The sequence below is a fragment of the Narcine bancroftii genome, chromosome 1 (genome assembly GCF_036971445.1).
Source record: "Narcine bancroftii isolate sNarBan1 chromosome 1, sNarBan1.hap1, whole genome shotgun sequence".
Taxonomy (NCBI): domain Eukaryota; kingdom Metazoa; phylum Chordata; class Chondrichthyes; order Torpediniformes; family Narcinidae; genus Narcine; species Narcine bancroftii.
This window is the reverse complement of record NC_091469.1, coordinates 189,167,987-189,187,404: the sequence shown is the minus strand read 5'-3', so window position 1 is coordinate 189,187,404 and position 19,418 is coordinate 189,167,987. Positions and strand designations below refer to the sequence as shown.

At 46.3% G+C, this 19,418-nt stretch overlaps 1 protein-coding gene across 1 annotated transcript in view; it reads right to left on the bottom strand.

Moving 5' to 3' along the window:
* The window catches only part of LOC138753238 (uncharacterized), a 94,537-nt gene that overhangs the window by 65,542 nt on the left and 9,577 nt on the right, over positions 1–19,418 (bottom strand). Inside the window, exons 2-5 of the mRNA XM_069916044.1 lie at positions 13,499–13,636; positions 8,962–9,096; positions 2,760–2,897; positions 921–1,657 (exon numbers count right to left, since the gene is read on the bottom strand). Of these exons, the coding sequence (XP_069772145.1) occupies positions 921–1,657; positions 2,760–2,897; positions 8,962–9,096; positions 13,499–13,636 (1,148 nt within the window). The remainder of the gene's footprint in view (positions 1–920; positions 1,658–2,759; positions 2,898–8,961; positions 9,097–13,498; positions 13,637–19,418) is intronic.

Sequence of the window (19,418 nt, the reverse complement as noted above, 5' to 3'; positions counted from 1 at the left end):
ATTAATGGGCGCAGAGAACAGCACCATAGATGGGATCCCCATGCATGCACACAATGAGAGACTATCACCCCCTGCCCATTACTAACACTTCGAGCTGAGCCCAACTGATTCAGCATTGGTCAGCGATTGGAAACCAGAGCCTTTCTAACTTGTAGTACTTACTGCCACATCTTGGTCACAGGGGACGGGAGGCATTCAGATTCTTTTTCCCCACTATCGGAGAAAACCTCCCAGTTGTGCTCCAACTCATACAAAAGTGGCAAATTTTCATTGACAGAACTGGGTATAATTTTGGTTTTATGTACCATTCACTTTTATTCTCTGTGGAAATCAATGGGGACTTGGGTGGGGTATTCATTGGGATTCCAAGAGAATAGCATCGGTTGCTCAGCAGTCCATTAAGTCAGAAGTAGCTCCATACTGACCTGAGGAAAGTGTTCCTGCAGCAGTACAATTAACTAATGGATAATGAGGGAAGCCTCCAGTAATTTTAACCACATGAACAAACTGCAGGGAAGGAGTTTCAGAGCATTAAAACATTCCTGATCCAATAAAATGGCATGATAATTCAGTGGGGGGGCAAAGAGCAACAAAGGCCAGAACATGCAATCAGTACAAGCAACCAGAGTACTATTAGCGAGCAAAAGTGAGGGAGAAATTTGAACAACCAAGATGGTGTCTGCATGCACCAACACATTGTCTTGGCCTCATGCCAGGAACATGCAGCTCCACTTCAGAGAGCCCAATGGATCAACTATATTGGTGGGGGAAATAGAGTCAAAGGAGGGATCGCACTGCTGAAACAGCTGTGTTTCCTCCAAAGCCAGCTTTCAAGGATCTTAGAGGCTGATACAATCATCGGAAAAGACTTGGCAACACATGATAATGGTGAAATTGTGTTCCAAGGTTTAGAAACTTACTGGCTTTGTGGAGTTGTTGCATCTGTCCACAAAGTGCTGAGCAGGCAGAGTGCTCCTCTGTTTACATCTCTTTTGCTTGGAGATAGCCTCCTTCTGTTTCCTGTAGACTTCCTGCAGTCGCTTCTTTTTCATCTCCATGGCCTGTCTCGCCAATCGTTTCCTTTCACTCTCCTGCCGCCTGCGCTGGACCATCTGCCTGTTCATATACTCACGGACTTCCTTCGCATTATATCTCCGAGCCACAGGAGATTGTGCCTGGTCTCCCAGGTTTCCCATCTCAGCTTTGCAGGAGCCTGCACTACATTTTGGAAGCAAAGGTCTTCTCTCTCCCATTAAATGGGGTTTCTGTCTGAAGACACAATTTCTTATCAAGCTGTTGCTCCAATGATTTGGACCACCTTTCTCAACCTCATGAGGTACAAGGCATTTGTGTCTCTTAGGAGTTACAAGGCACCTGTCATGATCATTTTCACCAAACTTTACCTCAAGGTTTGCATTACCATCTCCCATCTTCCCAGTCAAGTTCGGGTTCATTCCAGCAGGCGTTCCTGATTGCAAACCCTTTAATGTCTCACTTAACTGCATGGGCTCCAAGCAGGCCTGTGCAGGATCCAACCATCCAGTTTTCATGGGAGTTCTGTGTTGATCATCCTCATTTGCAGCATAAAGTCTTCGCCTGACACTCCTATCAAACAATGATGATCTTGCAGGTCTCACAATGTCTTTTACTTGCTTATCTGTTTTATTAAACAAAAAAAAAAAGAGAAAATTATAATTAAGTGTTGCATAATAAGTGGGAGAGAAGCAAGCACACAGCACCTACCACAAAAGTTTCACAAGCAGGACAGAGATGAAGCCATGTTTCCAGGGTTATGTGATTTCCATTTTTTTGAAACTCGTTAATACCAATACAAATCACAGCCTTAATTCCTACTTTTATATAACAGATTGCACAGGGTCTCTATAATTACACTTGATGCAGGGCAAGTTCCAACAGAAATTCCCACCACACATTTACAACAAAAACATCCTTCCAACTAACCTCTGAATTCAAAAGGAAGATGAAAAATAATTGTCACTGCCGAACACCAATCTGAGCATTTATTACAGCCTCCGAGGAATACCATCTTACTTTCTGAGAAATATTCTGGATATTTGCAGCCTCCATAAATGGGAATTGTTATTGCTGAATGTCATCCAGCTGCTTTTTATGGTCTTGCTGATATTTCACACACAGCTAAAGCAATTTCTTAAGGCCAAGGTTGAAGATTTCCGCTCATTTCTTCAGAACAAACTAGTGCAACAGAGCTGAAAATATCCAATTTAACAGAACACTATGTAGCAAACAATTGAAATGGGCCAAAGACTGCCAAAGTCATTTGGTATATTAAGGTATCAGGCAGATGTATGAAGTTGATTACAATAACTGTAATAAAAGAGACAAAATAAAGCTTTCTACACCAAGGAAATAAAAATAACAAAATGTAGAAGATGTTAATCACTACAAAAAGCATAAGGAGACAACCATGAAAGTAGACAAAACAACCTCTTTGAATTTTAGACATTTAGACAGACATACAACACGGTAATGGGCCATTTCAGCCCACGAGTCCTTGCCGCCAAATTTAGACCTCATTAATATACAACCCGGTTTGAACGGTGGAAGGATGCCATAGGCCCCAGAGAAAACCCAGGCAAATACAGGGCAAACGTACAAACTCCTGACAGACAGTGCAGGATTTGAACACAGTCCGGTCCTGATGGCTGGCGCTGTAAAGGCGTTGTGCTAACTGTTACACCATCCACGCTTCCCTTTGGTTATGTAGTTTTGAAAATTACCTGACAGTTTTTGCCTGTTCCTGTCATCTACATCTCGGGTTGAATCTGGGCTCTTTGGAAGTTTGGGGGGTGGGCCAAGTAGCATTCTTATCAATCTCCGGCCTTGCTTCCATGAAAAGACATCAGAAGAGTACGAACCTAGCACAGACGAGAGAGGCTGGAATGAGCTTTGAAAGCATATTTCATGAGTAATCCCTCTTTATATGAAATAATTATATAATGTGAACAAGCTTCTCACCATTGCTTTGTGGAAAATAATTCTGCTCTCTATAATTGGTGGAATATCCTAATTTGCAAATTACCCCAACAGAGATGTATTTAGAGGGATAGATAACACATCATCTCATTTCAAGCAATTTTCCATCAGTATTTAACAAACAAAATATCAAGCATGCCCCATATGATCTGCACAATGGCATCCTCCGGGCTCTCTCATAACTCTTAAAACCCTAAACTAGTCACAATAATTGAAAATTAAAATCAATGCTGGTGCTACAAGTCTGAAATAAAAACAGAAACCAAAGGAAACACTCCGCAGGTCAGGTAGCACCTGTGGAACAAGAAACAGGATTAGTGTTTCAAATCAGCTGGTGAGGTGCATTTGTAGAAAGAGAAAAAGAGCTTGTGTGACAGGTGGTTCTCTTTGTATTGACACTTCCCGACCTGTGGAGTGTTTCCAGCATTTTCTGATTTTATAATAAAATTCCATTTTCTGCTGTCAACAATTTTTTTGGATTTGATGGATGTAGAGCTCGTCGAAAGAACCAAAGACTTGTTGATCCAAACCAAGGCTTTTATTAGCAAAAGACAGGAGCTCTTCACAGGTGGCCGACCAGTCCGGAATGATCCGACCTGGCTAGGGACACAACCCTTTAAGGCCCAGACAATAGGTGTGGCTTAGCTCTCAGCCAATCACTGTAAGCACAGTCTAGATACTGTAACTATATACACTATATACATTGGTGATAGATCTGTACTATGTAGAGTTTCAGATCTCCACTACGTGAAGTAAACACTGGAAGAATTCAGCCAGATCAGCAGTTTTTCTAGAAAGAGTAATCAGCCTATGCTTTGGATCAGGGACCCTTGAAAATACATAAATGATTGACCCTGACATCACCCCTTACATCTATTGTTTCTGCTTGTCCAGGACTCCCCAAGGAGGAAATAGTTTCCATCTATCTACTTTGCCAACTCTTGGGAGAAAGAAGAGCATGAAGGCAAACAATGGATGGTCTTGGTCCCAGAGGGGAGATCAGGTTCTATGGCCAGAGTGGGCAGCTGGAGAGGGTGATGAAAGCAGAGAAGAGACAGCATTAATGCTGCCTCACCCACAGTGAAGGAAACAAGGTGAAAGAAAAGATATCTTTGAAACATCCTTATCAACTGGAGCTCCAACCAATCATCAAAGTAAAATAAGTGTTCAAGTCCAGAAAGAGAAAAGACTCACAGCTTTGTCATGCAACTTCAAAAACAAAATATTTAAAAAACTCTACGATAGCTCCCATTAAATCCTGTCGCACTGGTAATATGACCCCTGAACTGCAATCTATCTTTGAGCCACGCCACTCTGACATCATGCCTGACAGAAACAAATGACCAATAAAAACCCTCTGACAGTGGCAGTTACAATGACAAATGCCACTTGTGTCAGAGCCATACCGCAGAGACTCAGAGGGAGAGCTCGGCTTTTTTTTTGCAGCAATCTGTTAGAAGAAATAATTTTAATACATTTCAAAGCAGCAGAGAAGGGCTGGAATACACAAAAGGTTATAATGCTCTGCACTGCCAATCAATACATTATATTCTATGATAAACCTTCTCCATTTTTCTCCAGTTTGACCTCGCCAGTGCTTTGCAGACACCCACACGCTGCTATATCTCTACTGAGCTTTACAGCAGTCAGCAATTCCCCTTAAATATGTGCCTTTCTTCATCTTCTGTAGATATTACACTGGCCAAACCATCAACACTATGTCAAACATCATCATCTTAAGCAGGGACTTATTCCAGGGGAAGAAAGCAATTCTGTTTAGTTTTCTTCTTTTCCCTCCAAGCCTTCAGACCCCACCCCGCACCCCCTCATCACCCAAGATGCCACAGCAGTTCCATGCTCCAAGCTGGCAGAAGTTACTAGGTTGTAGTTGAAAGTGCAATGGAAACAATTTATGGGCTGGTGATCAACATTCAAGAATCTGCATTTCACTGCAGGTGGAGCAGAAGATGTGTGGACCACACAGGATGCCAGAACTGGAAGAGTAAAGAGTTCTTGGATGTTTGTTTGCTTGCAGGAGATGACACAGATCAAAATGGTTGAAGTTCTGGAGGCTTACAAGCACAAGATGAAAATTTTATCAAACTGTAATGTGCCAAGTTAGGTCAGTTAGTACAGGGAAACAGGGTTCAGCTGTGGGGGATGTGAAGTGAGGAAGAGGAAAGATTAACAGATAACAACTCTGATGCACAATCAATTATGCAAAGACTGAAGTAATCGAAACTGAAGGCTTTTATTAGCATCCCTTGTATTGTGTTGTGTTGCTGGCTCACACTGACCCGGGCTCGAACTGGGGACAAGGTTGTGGTTCACAGCCTTTATGGGGAATAAAGGGGAGGAGTCACGAGCCGGCCAGTGAGGGTAGGGTCAAAGATAAAAGGTCATATCTTTTACATACACAATAGTGGTTTCACCACAACCTTTTATTTTTCAATACAGAAAAAACAATCTGCAAAGGATAGAGGCTGGGAGAAATTATTAGATTGTTGTTGACAGCAAAACTTAAGCAATTTATGTAAAACCACAATGCTGGAGAAATTCAGCAGGTCAAACTGTGCCCTTTATATTTTGCCCCCTAGGTAAGGCACACCTCAAAAAAATTGCAAACTTCAATTTTCAAAAAAAGATGTTTTGTAGAAAAAATTTAAACCTGAAACTTATTTTAAATTATAAGAATAAGTAATACACCAATAATGGAACCTTTCGTCAGGACTGAAAGTGAACGAGAGCATGAGCTGTGGGTCTGCAGGGAATGTACAGGCCCTAGTACTGGAACGGATGCATCAGCCTTCATGCTGCACCAGCACCATGTCTCATGTCATCGCCCATGTCTCAAATCACCTTCACCTGATTTCTACCAATTCCACTTGTTGTGGGACAGCGGACACAAGATCATGTCTTGGCTGGAGATAGGGAGTGGAGTTTATGGAAGACACCGCCTCACACATCCAGCTCCATCAGGTGGCCAGAGTGGAGAGAACGTGATGTCAGGGGGGGGGGGGTTGGGTGAGAGATGGGGGAGAGGGGGAGAGATGGGGGAGAGAGGGGGGAGGGGGAGAGAGGGGGGGAGGGGGAGAGACGGGGGAGGGGGAGAGACGGGGGAGGGGGAGAGACGGGGGAGGGGAGAGACGGGGGAGGGGAGAGACGGGGGGAGGGGGAGAGACGGGGGGAGGGGGAGAGACGGGGGAGGGGGAGAGACGGGGGAGGGGGAGAGACGGGGGGAGGGGGAGAGACGGGGGAGGGGGAGAGACGGGGCAGGGGGAGAGACGGGGCAGGGGGAGAGACGGGGCAGGGGGAGAGACGGGGGGAGGGGGAGAGACGGGGGAGGGGGAGAGACGGGGGGAGGGGGAGAGACGGGGGGAGGGGGAGAGACGGGGGGAGGGGGAGAGACGGGGGAGGGGGAGAGACGGGGGAGGGGGAGAGACGGGGGAGGGGGAGAGACGGGGGGAGGGGGAGAGACGGGGGGAGGGGGAGAGACGGGGGGAGGGGGAGAGACGGGGGAGGGGGAGAGACGGGGGGAGGGGGAGAGACGGGGGGAGGGGGAGAGACGGGGGGAGGGGGAGAGACGGGGGGAGGGGGAGAGACGGGGGAGGGGGAGAGACGGGGGGAGGGGGAGAGACGGGGGGAGGGGGAGAGACGGGGAGGGGGAGAGACGGGGGAGGGGGAGAGACGGGGGGAGGGGGAGAGACGGGGGGAGGGGGAGAGACGGGGGGAGGGGGAGAGACGGGGGGAGGGGGAGAGACGGGGGGAGGGGGAGAGACGGGGGGAGGGGGAGAGACGGGGGGAGGGGGAGAGACGGGGGGAGGGGGAGAGACGGGGGGAGGGGGAGAGACGGGGGGAGGGGGAGAGACGGGGGGAGGGGGAGAGACGGGGGAGGGGGAGAGACGGGGGAGGGGGAGAGACGGGGGGAGGGGGAGAGACGGGGGGAGGGGGAGAGACGGGGGGAGGGGGAGAGACGGGGGGAGGGGGAGAGACGGGGGTAGGGGGAGAGACGGGGGTAGGGGGAGAGACGGGGGTAGGGGGAGAGACGGGGGTAGGGGGAGAGACGGGGGAGGGGGAGAGACGGGGGAGGGGGAGAGACGGGGGAGGGGGAGAGACGGGGGAGGGGGAGAGACGGGGGAGGGGGAGAGACGGGGGAGGGGGAGAGACGGGGGAGGGGGAGAGACGGGGGAGGGGGAGAGACGGGGGAGGGGGAGAGACGGGGGAGGGGGAGAGACGGGGGAGGGGGAGAGACGGGGGAGGGGGAGAGACGGGGGAGGGGGAGAGACGGGGAGGGGAGAGACGGGGAGGGGAGAGACGGGGAGGGGAGAGACGGGGAGGGGAGAGACGGGGAGGGGAGAGACGGGGAGGGGAGAGACGGGGAGGGGAGAGACGGGGAGGGGAGAGACGGGGAGGGGAGAGACGGGGAGGGGAGAGACGGGGAGGGGAGAGACGGGGAGGGGAGAGACGGGGAGGGGAGAGACAGGGAGGGGAGAGACAGGGAGGGGAGAGACGGGGAGGGGAGAGACGGGGAAGGGAGAGACGGGGAAGGGAGAGACGCAGATTGTGTGCAAGCGAGGAACTACCCGCCTTTTCCTTTAAAACCCCCATCACCCTGTGGGCCTCGGCATAATGAAAGGGTTAAATGCACAGAGAACTCATGGAGGGGTTTCTCAGCCACATGGAATTCTGGGAGGTCAGGTCCACCATCACTCAATGCGCTGCCGGATGCTATAGATCTTCTAACTAGGGGATCATTTCTTAGCATCAGTTTCCGACAAAGCACAGAGGCAGGAGGATTAATAGGACTCCTGTGCAGGATGGGGGAGGAACAGGGAGAGGTAGGATAAGCCAGGCTGTTGGGTGTTGTGTTTGGCTCGGGAGTTAGATGTCGAGCTTACTCAGGCAGCACCACAGCAGGGTTATGATCAGCGGTTAGGTCGGCAGGCGACGTGAATGAGGCGAAAGATGACGATCAGTGTGGTGCTCGGGAGTTCGATATTGGCCACGTAAAGCGAGGTCAGTGGCACCCAGGGCACATGCCCTGGCTGCCATACTCTAGATCTGCCTCTGACTGACTTTCAGCTTTGACATTGATCTTACATCCTCCAGACTTCTCAAACTGAAAATTAAGTTACATTCTGCCAACAATACTGGATTACCCACAAATAGTTATTTTACAGTTGATTATTTCCATCTTGTTCAGCTGTTTCAAAACCAATTATAATCCAAAGCCAAATTATGTATTATCAATCAGAAACTGAGCCAAAACCTGTTCCATCACTTGAGTGTTGAAAGGTCAGATCACATAGTATCCAAATCTTCTTTCTTTCAATGTTTACTTGTCTAACATCTCTGATTTTAGCTCTCTTCTGCTGGCATGTGTCAGTCTCATGAAAAATCGACACTTGAGCAAGTCCCAAGCCAGCCCACTGATACCCCGCCAACATTATGTTTAAACAGTTTGGTTGCCAAAATTGAATGCAGATGTGAGCATTTGCCTCTAAGTGTCTTCATGTTATTAAATTTTTCATAAACAAAAAGAACATAATAAACTGCCTGACAGAAATAGACCAGACCATCACGTTCATCTTATTGACAGCAAGTAAATAAATTTGATACAGTGCTTCCATAATTTCATCATGTTGATACTCAAGTACCCTAAAAGAAAGTGGACATTTTTAGAGAACTTATTGTGATAACAGAATGTCCAAAAATAACTCAAAATAAGCAAGTCATTGTTTCAACACAGGGAATTTGCAGTCAATTTGCAATCATAAAGAGCTCTTAAATAGAAATGTTATAATGAACTTTATCTCAAACTATTTATTATATCTGACATACAAACATAACACTGCTGTCTTTGTTCATATAAAAAGACAAACACATTTAGAAGGACACTTTCCAAATGCTTCACAAGCTTGCTGCAAGCTTTTCCCACTTGCTTACCATTGACTTTTGCAGTGTCCTTTGGGTTCATTGTTCTTGAGCTGTTTCGAGCTTTGTGAATTGCCTCATGATCCCTCTTGGAATTCTGTTGGCGTTTTCTTCTCTGCTCAGGAATGGGGGTTTGGAGATTGCTGTCTAGATAGTATTGTATTGGTCGAATCAAAGAGAAAATGTAAAAAAAACAGTTCTTCACAACTGAAAAAACAGAATTGTTCACATCTACATCTGCTGAAACTCAGCAGCATGGATTGGGTTTGCTGCTCCTGTCTTGGTTATACAAGCAGCGAGATGCTGAGGATGCAAACCAGGCCATCCACACTTTCATTGCCAGCTTAGCCTTGCTAGGGTGACAAAAAGAGCAGTGCAATTGGTCTCATTGCCAATGGTTTAAGAGCATGAGTAATCTCAAAATTCTCACTTCTGGGCCCCATCCACTAATTTATTTCTTGGTACCTGATGTCATTCATGGGCTCTGGTAAAGGAGGCAGGAGAGATGATGGATTCACTGGGCATCGACCTTTAGGATTTCTTTGATTCTGGATGATAGCAAATGTAATAGAGTCATTCAAGAAAGGGAGACACTGAAGGACAGTCGGATGATTACAAGTTGTCAGAAAATTGTTTGAATCCATTATTGGGGGCCAAATCATCCAACTCACAGTTTGCATTTCAGGTAGGAAGGTGAATGACTTGACAGAGGCCAGTGCCAAATCACTGAGCTTTTGATTACCACATGCATCAACCAAGCCAAGGCACTGAGCTCTTTGCCTCAGTTTTATCTCACAGCCCCTGGATATTCACTGTTGCTGGAGATTCTACCAGTGTCCAGACAAGTCAACATGCTGGAGAAAGCCAATGAGGTGGAAGTTATTTTCTTTCTCTTGAGCAATTTCTGGGACTTTTGGTTGCTCTTACTGCTTGTTATTATTATAAGCTCTGAGCTGTAAATAATTACTTTTAAACATTTTTACTTCCCCGATTACTTGCATAATAATGTTTTGCAGTGTGTTTTATTTTAGAACTATACTTTGCCACAGTATTTTGGCTCTGCTTGCTCCATCATTACTTGTAAATTAATGAGAAAAATTAAATTCTTTATTATTGTACACACTATTAAAGATTTCAACTTATTGATTAATAAACCCTGAATAATCTGTCACCCAACTCCTGCACATTTGCCTTATCCCTAGATCCTTTCAAATCTTCAGTGAATAACTATTGATCTTAAATTTACAATGAGCAAATGACCCATCATTGCTAGAAAAGTTTCAAATTCCCATCACTCTTTCAATCTAAAAGATATTTCTTCCCAAATGTTTTGATTCTAAATCTTGGACAATCTTAGAAAATTCCCAGCCAACAGAAACAGTTCTCCTTTATAAGAAATCACCCTTCAACCAATGGTCGAGTATGAAAATAAAATGCAAGAATGCTTGCATTCCCTACCACCCATAAAACAAGGAGTGTTGGAATCTAGGGGTTAAAACATTATGAAAGAAATGATTAATTAATAATTTTATATTTACTGCATGGTTCAGGGAAAAAGAGGAATGTGATTAAGTGGCAATCACAGCATGGAGCAAAGTTGGCTGAGCAAAATTGTCTGCTCCCAAGAAATGCATAAAACGATTTAGGAGGAATGCTCAAACTGAAGGAGGTGGTGAGTAGCACAGGAGACACAGGCCAGACCAGAACAAAGAATGGCCTGCAAGAAACAAAGGGAATGGAAAACCAGTCTAGGAGGAAGATTAAGGCAGGAGGAGGTGTTAAAGAGAACAGCAGAAATTGGCCAGACAGGAACAGAATGGTGATTAGAAATATCTGGGGATGAATTAATTTCTGATCAAAACAACAGGATAGTCTGGCCTGGAGGATTAAGATGGGAGCGCTACACCCCAGATATCTGCAAAACAGGAGATGACTTGTGATAACCCTTATGCAAAAAGATCTAGCAAAGGAAGACAACTTTTGTTCTGTATGATAAGGTTGATCTATATAAACTGAGCCAACTGGACAATAGGGGTCAGTCACTGTGCAGGTAACCTATGAACTAACGACTGACCCAGAGCTCTGTTAAGTTTTATTCTTGTGCTGTTTAATAAATTGACTGTTGAACCGAATACCTTCTCCTATCGCTTCATTCAAAGAACACGCTGGACTCAGACTACACATAGACTAAATTAAGAGTAAGGTAAAGCCAGAGTCCGACAGGAGTCACACAATTGCTTAAATATTGCTGTAAGTGCTAATAATGTATTGAAGAAAAATAATTCAGTGCCTTGTGTATAAATTTTAGGGCATACACTTTATGTATCATTTTGATATTGGCCATTTGGGTGAAATGGATGAGCTGCCCATCATATTTGGTGGAACTAGAAATAAAAGGAAAGAACAAATTGAACAAAAAAGTCATTATCTTAGATTATAAATAGCAGAGGTGCTTGTAATGAGCCATATCACTTTAGGACACCAAGTGATTTACAATCAATTAACCACAGACACAGGAACAATGCAGGATATGTGAAAGTCACTACTGATCATGTTTGGAATTATTCCTCAAGATCTCTGTTAAGTTTTGAATGTGCGTCCCGTGCATTTCGAATTGTAAAATCTCCGAAAACTGATGAACAATGTGATATTCAGTTTCCAACCATGAAAATGGATATAATCTTTTTTAACATCACCTGTCGAGCTTGTACTGGACACATATCCAAACTGCTCACACTATAGAGTCATAAGCATTGTCCTTGATATTATGCCTGAATTCTTAAATCTCTTCCCTACTTCATTTCCCACGCACTAGAGATTTTTTTTTAAAAACACAGAAATCCCGCAATATTGCTGGCTTTCGTTGTTTACACTGGACTGAACAAAGCTGGCATAATGCCAGGTCAGTGAGTCTTTTTACACAGCAAGCCAGCATTCCAGGAGCAAAAGAGGTGGGCCAACAATGTCAGCATCTAATGTCATGTATAACGTACCGTAATTGATGGCATGTTAGATCTATGTTTTTTTCCCAAAAAAATGGCCAAAAAATATTCCCCCAGTCTTATATGTGAAATTGAAATTAGGGTGATAATTTTGAGTAATGCTGACAGTGATCACTACCATCACGGGGCTCTTTTGCATCACTGCTATTTATCAATGGGGGCTGGTGATGGGCTGTTGGGAGACTCTCCTGGTGGCCCCTTGTTGGTCCCCTCACTGGTCATTGTTGTGTTGAGAAAGTGCCGGATTGAAGAGAGATGAGTCTGGAAACAAGGGCTTGCGATCAAACAATCCTTTTATTAACACACAACAATGTATAAAAGAGTGTGGGAAAATACACGCACAATTTAATAAAACATATGCATACAATTTATAAAAGTATGGGAAAATATACTGCGTATTGATCAATAGCACTGGATTCACACTTTTTCCTTCCACTCACATACCACCTTAAATAATCCCTTACTAATCACCACCATCTATCATTGGGAGCAGGTGGCTTGCTGTCAAGGGGGAGCAGGGTGATGGGCTTTAGACTATTCAAATTGAGGACAAACCCCAAGATTAGCTTGCTCACAGCACAAGGTAACTTGGGGACAGCTGAGAGCAGGGCGGTGGGATCAGTCTTTTTATCACAATGTCACTCTCTAACACTAATCTCCTCTCCCTTAATATTTGAAGGTCTGTCTGTCAGTGACTGTCTTGAATACATTCAGAAACTGAGCATTCACAGCCTCCTTCTGTAGAGTTCCAGACTCAGTACCCTTTGATACGTACTTTTTATCTTATTCATGAATGATCAAGCCCTATTTTGAAAGGCCAACAGCCACCCCATATCTGTCTTGTCGAGACCATGAATTATGTATTTATGAATTAAATTATGTCTCATTCTTCTCCCAGCAACACATCAGTGCTTCACCCACCTAACGTAATGGTGAGTCCTGTAGAGGATGCATCACTATTTCACCACCAGTTCATTTCAGCTCCAGCCATTTCATCTACTCCTTTCAGATTTCTGCATTTATGGGAGCATTCATAGACATTTGAGATGGGCTAAACCGCCAAGTGCCTGCCAGTCAGGTACTCCCTAGTGAACTACTCGCTGTCAGCCAGATCAATTCTGCCTTTTTCTTTTGCTGTTTCATTGTGGGCCACCAGGAGAGAGCGAGACAGCAGTATTATTTATTATTAAAATATTTTTTCCTGTTGTCCTACTTGCATGTTTTGCCCAAGTTTTAAATGGTTACCCATAAATACACTAGAAAAAATACAGCACGAAAACACATCCTTACCCAAATTGGTCTCGGATTGCCATTTTACACACAGGGCTGACACTGCACCTTCTGCTGGAAAAAAGCCAAGACTGGAATGACACAACCATTCCATGTCGGTGCATTTTACACAGCAGATGTTGCGTTAAAAATGCTGCAAATATCCCAGAACAAAGTGGCTGTGTAAAAGTCTCCGGTACTTGCAGGAAGGGTAGAGCTTAATCTTTCACCAAATGGTACATCTGTAATTACTTAGAATGATTTCATCTCTTTCTCACCTACTTGGTGGCGATAGTCTCTATGTTGCATCAGTCCCCTCCTGCTGGTGTGAATGTTCACTGCAAGATCTCTGATCTCTGATCTCTCCATACTCGAAGAGCTTTCCCCTTCAGAAATCAACTTGATAGCATTGAAACCTGAAACAAATTGTCATAATTCAACGACTACTGATGGAATAGTTTTGGTTCCATTTTGACAGGAGGGCCAGTAATCAGGGAAACAGGTTCAAGTAAACTGCTAAAATAAACATTGATAAAATATTGCTTTTTTTTTTCCATTTCATTGGGTTGTTTTGTCTCGAAACCCCAGTTTGAGAATATGGTGAAAGAAGTCTCTATTCTAACTTTAAAAAGGTAATCAGATAAATTCTTGAAGGATAAGAAATACAATGGGGTTGTGAGGAAGTATCAGGGGAGTTGGGCAGTATCAGTGGCTCTTATGAAAGCACCAGTATAGATGCAGTGAAGAATCACAAGCTCCCTTTGGTGCTGATGGATTCTACCATCTCATTGTTTTCGAAGTGAATGGGTACAATTAAGATTTTAAAAAACTGTTCTTTATTTAGTCTTGCTAAGTTCGCATTAAAGGAAGGATATGTGGCCTTGACATAACTGAATTATTCATCTGTGGTGAGAAGACAAAAGTAATACTTTTCCAACAAAAAATAGAAAAAAATCTCAAAAAGAAACAATAAAATAGGAAATAGATATTATGGATTTTAAAAGAAAAGGCCTGACTTATTTCACTGAAGTCACAGAGTGAAACATCATGCATTCCACTGCAATTATTACCCAAGTTTTCAAAAGAATTTTGATATGCTGCTAAAGAGCAAAGCTAAATTGTACGCAGAATTGACAACTGAAATAAAAGACAGCAAAGAGGAGGGATAACTATCCGATCAAAAATGCAATGACAAATTTACAAATGACAAATTGTGTGGAGAAGGGGGAGTAATGGATGATGGAATAATCAAAATAAGGCAAATTGCAATTTTTCAAGACAAGTAAATTTGCTGAATGTGCACAATGACCATTTACACTGGCAGTCTCACAAAATTCCCATCACAAAATCCAGGAACTTGGAATTCCGAGGAAGCTTCAAGCCTTTCCAGAGGGATTTTTGTCAGCTCGGAAACTTCTTTCCAAAGTAAAATTTACCCAAACAATGTCAACAATATCACAACAACTAAAATTCACCTCCAGCCTAATCTTCAATCTTAATGACCTGAAAATTAACATGATATTAATTCCGGGATGCTGCTGCCACACCTCAAAGTTTGCTGATCTCCACTGCATCAGATGAGCTACCCAATTTCCACTTACAAGGAGAGAAAGCTTCATCTACTTTTCCTTCTCCTGAAGGTACAGGCAGAGCAGGCAAAGGGACTTGCTTCCAATACAGGTTTCCCCAAATTACAGGGCACTCAGATATTATTTTAATCCTTACTGAAAGCTCACTTGCAAGCAAGCTCCCTGCCAAGTGTTACCAACAGCACATGACAAGCAGCAATAGGTGTGTGTGTGTGTGTGTGTGTGTGTGTGTGTGTGTGTGTGTGTGTGTGTGTGTGTGTGTGTGTGTGTGTGTGTGTGTGTGTGTGTGTGTGTGTGTGTGAGAGAGAGAGAGAGACCCCCAAACCATTGCAGCCTTAGCCAAAATGCAGAAAGTTACTTCAAAGTTCAGTCTTTTAAATTCACTGTTGATGCATAGGCCTTTGAAATTTGATGCCTGTTGGGAAGACTGGAGTTGTGGCTGCTTCAAGACACTTTCAAGCAGGGAAAACACCGTCTGTAAAGGCAGAGGTTCTTTCACCCTTAAGCCCAAATACCTACCTCTCTGAATGTACAATGGCCGGCTCTGAGGCGCTGATTCCAACCCTTCTCGGGGAAGGATAATCGGTGGACCGCTGTGCTCCACCGCCTGACCTGAATGTACAATCAGTGCAAGTGGCTGGTTAGGTGCAGGCTGATGATGCCGTCGGCCCACAACCCATCTCACCATTCACCCCCCCCTCAAGGAAGGGGCAATGGGCGGGAGCTGGCGGGGGGTAGCAGATGCTGGCAGGAGCTGTAGGTGGCGGCTGGTGTGGGCTGAGACAGCCACTTTGGCCTTCAGGGACACTCTCTGCAGCTCAAAACACGGTACAGCATGGCCGTCTTCCCTACCCATAATCCCCCACACAGATGGAAATGTTCTAGGAAACACAGAGCAGATCCAGTTGCATGGGAGATTAAGGGTAGGGAAGACAGCCATTGCTCTGCCACTTATTTATGACAGATGGCATTAATATCCATTATCAATGACTCTAAAGACTGAGTGAGGAACGATAAGCTTTAATACACGTTAGATTTCGGCTGGCCCAACTCCAATGAATGGAAGGGGGCAAGGAGGTTGACCTTTATGGCCAGGTCACAGGGGGAGGGTTTATATGGGGTCGTCATCATTGGGCGGGCCAGCCACTTATGTACAGAGCAGCAGCAGTATATACATATCACTACAATCACCCCCTCTTTAAAAAAACAAAACCCAGACCTAGAGGTTCAGCCGGTCAGGTGGCTTCCTCTGCCTCTGTGGCCTGTGTAGCTCCGCCAGGGGTGTACTGGTCAGTTCCATTGCTGGTCAGATGTCTTGAGGCTGTGTGGGGGCAGGGGAGGGGAGGCAAGGCTGTTGCTGTAGGGGGTGGGGTCTGGTTGTCTGTGAGGGCACGGTAGTTGGCTCAGCTGGATGAGGGTGTCAGGCATGTGGTGTGGGGTCCCGGGGGAGCGTCAATAGCCTGTACCAAATCTTTGTAGGGCCCGATGTGTGTGTGGTGGTTGGGGCTGGGGTAGGTGGGTGTCTCTGGCGCGTGCCAGGTCCCGGACAAGGACTGTGTCCTCATGGCTGTCAGGGTACTGGTTGTAAGCGTATTGTGGATTTGCATACATCTCCTCCACCAATGGGTCAGTCTTATAGCCCCTCGCGTGCTTCCTCAGCAGGATGGGTCCTGAAGATGAGAGCCAGGGCGCAGAGTGGTTCCGGTCGCAGACCTCCTGGGGAAGGAAAACATGTGTTCATGAGAGGTCATATTTGTAGCAGTGCATAGGAGGGATTGGATGGCGTGGAGTGCCTCTAGCAGGACTTCTTGCCAGTGAGATACCACCAGGCCTTTTGACTTAAGGGCCAGGAGGATTGCCTTCCAAATGGTGGCGTTTTCTTGCTCCACCTGGCCATTTCCCCTGGGGTTACAGCTCGTAGTTCTACTAGTGGCTATGAATCTAGCCAACAGGTACTGCTGCAGCTCGTCACTCATGAACGAGGACCCCCGATCACTATGAATATAGTCTGGGTACCCGAAGAGGGTGAATATGCTGCAGAGTGCCCTGATAACTGTGGCAGAGGTCATGTCGGGACAGGGGACGGCAAACGGAAATCTGGAGAACTCGTCTGTGACGTTGAGGAAATAGATGTTCCTACTGGTCGAGGGCAAGGGTCCCTTGAAATTGACACTCAGTCGCTCGAAGGGGCACGTGGCCTCAATGAGGTGTGCCTTGTTGGGCCTGAAGAATAGCAGTTTACATTCCACACAGACCCAACAGTGTCTGGTCAGGGACCTGACATCCTCAATGGAGTACGAGAGGTTCTGGGCTTTTATGAAGCGGAACAACCTCGTGACTCTGGGGTGGCAGAGGTCATCCTGGAGGGACTGGAGGTCAAGATGCATGCCGGTGCACGTCCCCATGGGATAGGGCATCTGGGGGATCATTGAGTTTGCCTGGCCAGTACAGGATATCATAGTTATTTGATTCTCCACTTCACGATTTTATCATTTTTGATTTTACCCTGCAGTTTTGTGTTAAACATTAAGACAGGATCCATCAGCAGGTTAAATCTTTTCCCAGTGAGGTAGTGACGCCAGTGGCACATGGCCTCAATGATTGCCTGTGCCTCCTTCTCGACTGAGGAGTGCCATGTCTCAGGGCCATGGAGGGTGCAGGAAAAAATGCTATTGGCCTACCAGTGGTGGCCAGTGCGAAGTTGGAGGCATCGCTCTCCACCTGGAATGGGGTGGATTCATCCACGGCATACATCATGGCTTTAGCGATGTCTCCTTTGATTTGGTCAAATGCCGCCTGGGCTTCTGCCGATAAGGGGAAGCTTGTGGACCTTACTAAGGGGTAGGCTTTATCGGCGTAATTGGACACCCACTAGACATAGTAAGAAAAGAACTCCAGGCACTGTTTCAGCGCCTTGAGGTTGTGTGGTATTGTGAGCTCCATAAGGGGATGCATGCAGTCAGGGTCGGGGGCATTGACACCATGTGCCACAACACATCCAAGGAGTGCCAGGCAAGTGGTACTAAACACACACTTCTCCTTGTTATGTCAGATTCAGGGACTTGGCTGTGCTGAGAAATTTTGCCAGGCTTGCGTCATGGTCCTGCTGGTCGTGGCCGCAGATGGTGACATTGTCAAGGTAGGGGAATGTCGCTGTCAGTTTATGCCTGTCCATCCGATCCATCTCCTTTTGGAACACTGAGACTCCATTGATGACTCTAAAGGGGACCCTAAGGAAGTGTATTTGCAGTCCCCCGGGCAAAGTGGGAGTTGGTAGTATGCTGACTTCAGGTCAATCATGGAGTACACTTTGTACTGGGCTATTTTATTGACCATATCGGCTATCCGAAAGAGGAGGAAAGCATCCAGCTGGGTGAAGCGGTTGACCATCTGGCTGTAATCTATCACCATGCAGGGATTGCTTCCACCCCTGACCACCACGACCTGGGCCCGCCACGGACTCGAACTTGGAGTTATGATCTCCTCCGCCAGGAGTCACTGCACCTCGGACTTATAAATGACTGATCCTCAGTTGCTATAGGGCCTGTTTTTCATCGTGATGGGCCAGCAGTCTGGGGTCAGGTTCTCGAATAGTGTTGGAGGGGATATGTGGAGGGTGGAGAGGCTGCAAGCGGGGTCCGGCTGTTGGGGGAATGGGGTTGCGAGTTGAGAGTTGTGTATTGTTATGGGTGGTTACAGTCCTCTGAACGCCATAGTTACACTCTTAAACTGGCTCTGGAAGTTGAGGTCCAGGAGTATCGGCGCACAGAGCTGCGGTATCACAAGTAAATGAAAGTTATCATAGCATTCACGCCTCCACTGTTAACGATGCTACACAATACCCCCAGATCTCTGCTGATTGGTCCTTTGCGGCCAAAGAGATGGTGAAGCTCATGGCTCTGACAGAAAGAGTGAGTTTCTGGGCAGTGTCCAGGTGGATAAAGCTCTCTGTGCTCCCACTGTCGAACAGGCAGCTCGTCCTCTTTCAATTTATCTCAATCTCCGTCATTGAGAGGGCAATCAGATGAGGTCTGCACTGGTTCAGGGTCAAAGAGGGCAGGATCAGATCGTTGTCGTCGCTGACGGATGGAAGGCCCAACCGGTATGATGGCGGCCTCCATGTTGACCATGTTGTCGCATCAGAGGAAGAAGGAGGAAGTGACATCGACCAGGCAGCAGAAGGTGGAGATGATGTCACCCAGGAAGGCAGAGGAGACGCTGAGTAAGATGGTGACTCCCGGGTCACGCAAGTGGTCGAGCCGTTTAGGGCTGGATGTGATCTCAGTGACGTGCTGGTCATTGGGGAGGGTTTGGACGACTTACAGACATGCTGGTATTGCCCTTTCTTTCCGCACCCCGAAGTCGCCTCCCTTAGCTGGACAGAGTCGTCTGAAGTGCATCAGCTGACTGCAGTAGTGGCACCTCGGGTGTCTGATCACGGCGGCAGCAGTGGTGGGGTCGTGGCTCGCTATCGTGGAGGCCATCTGTGACGCTGGCTCCCAACATGGCGGCGCCTGTGGTCCGCACGTGGAGGCCCTGTTCTGACCGGCAATCTCGTCAGCATTGCTTTGGGCCGAATCGAGAGTCCTGCAAGCTGCAATGCTCTCTT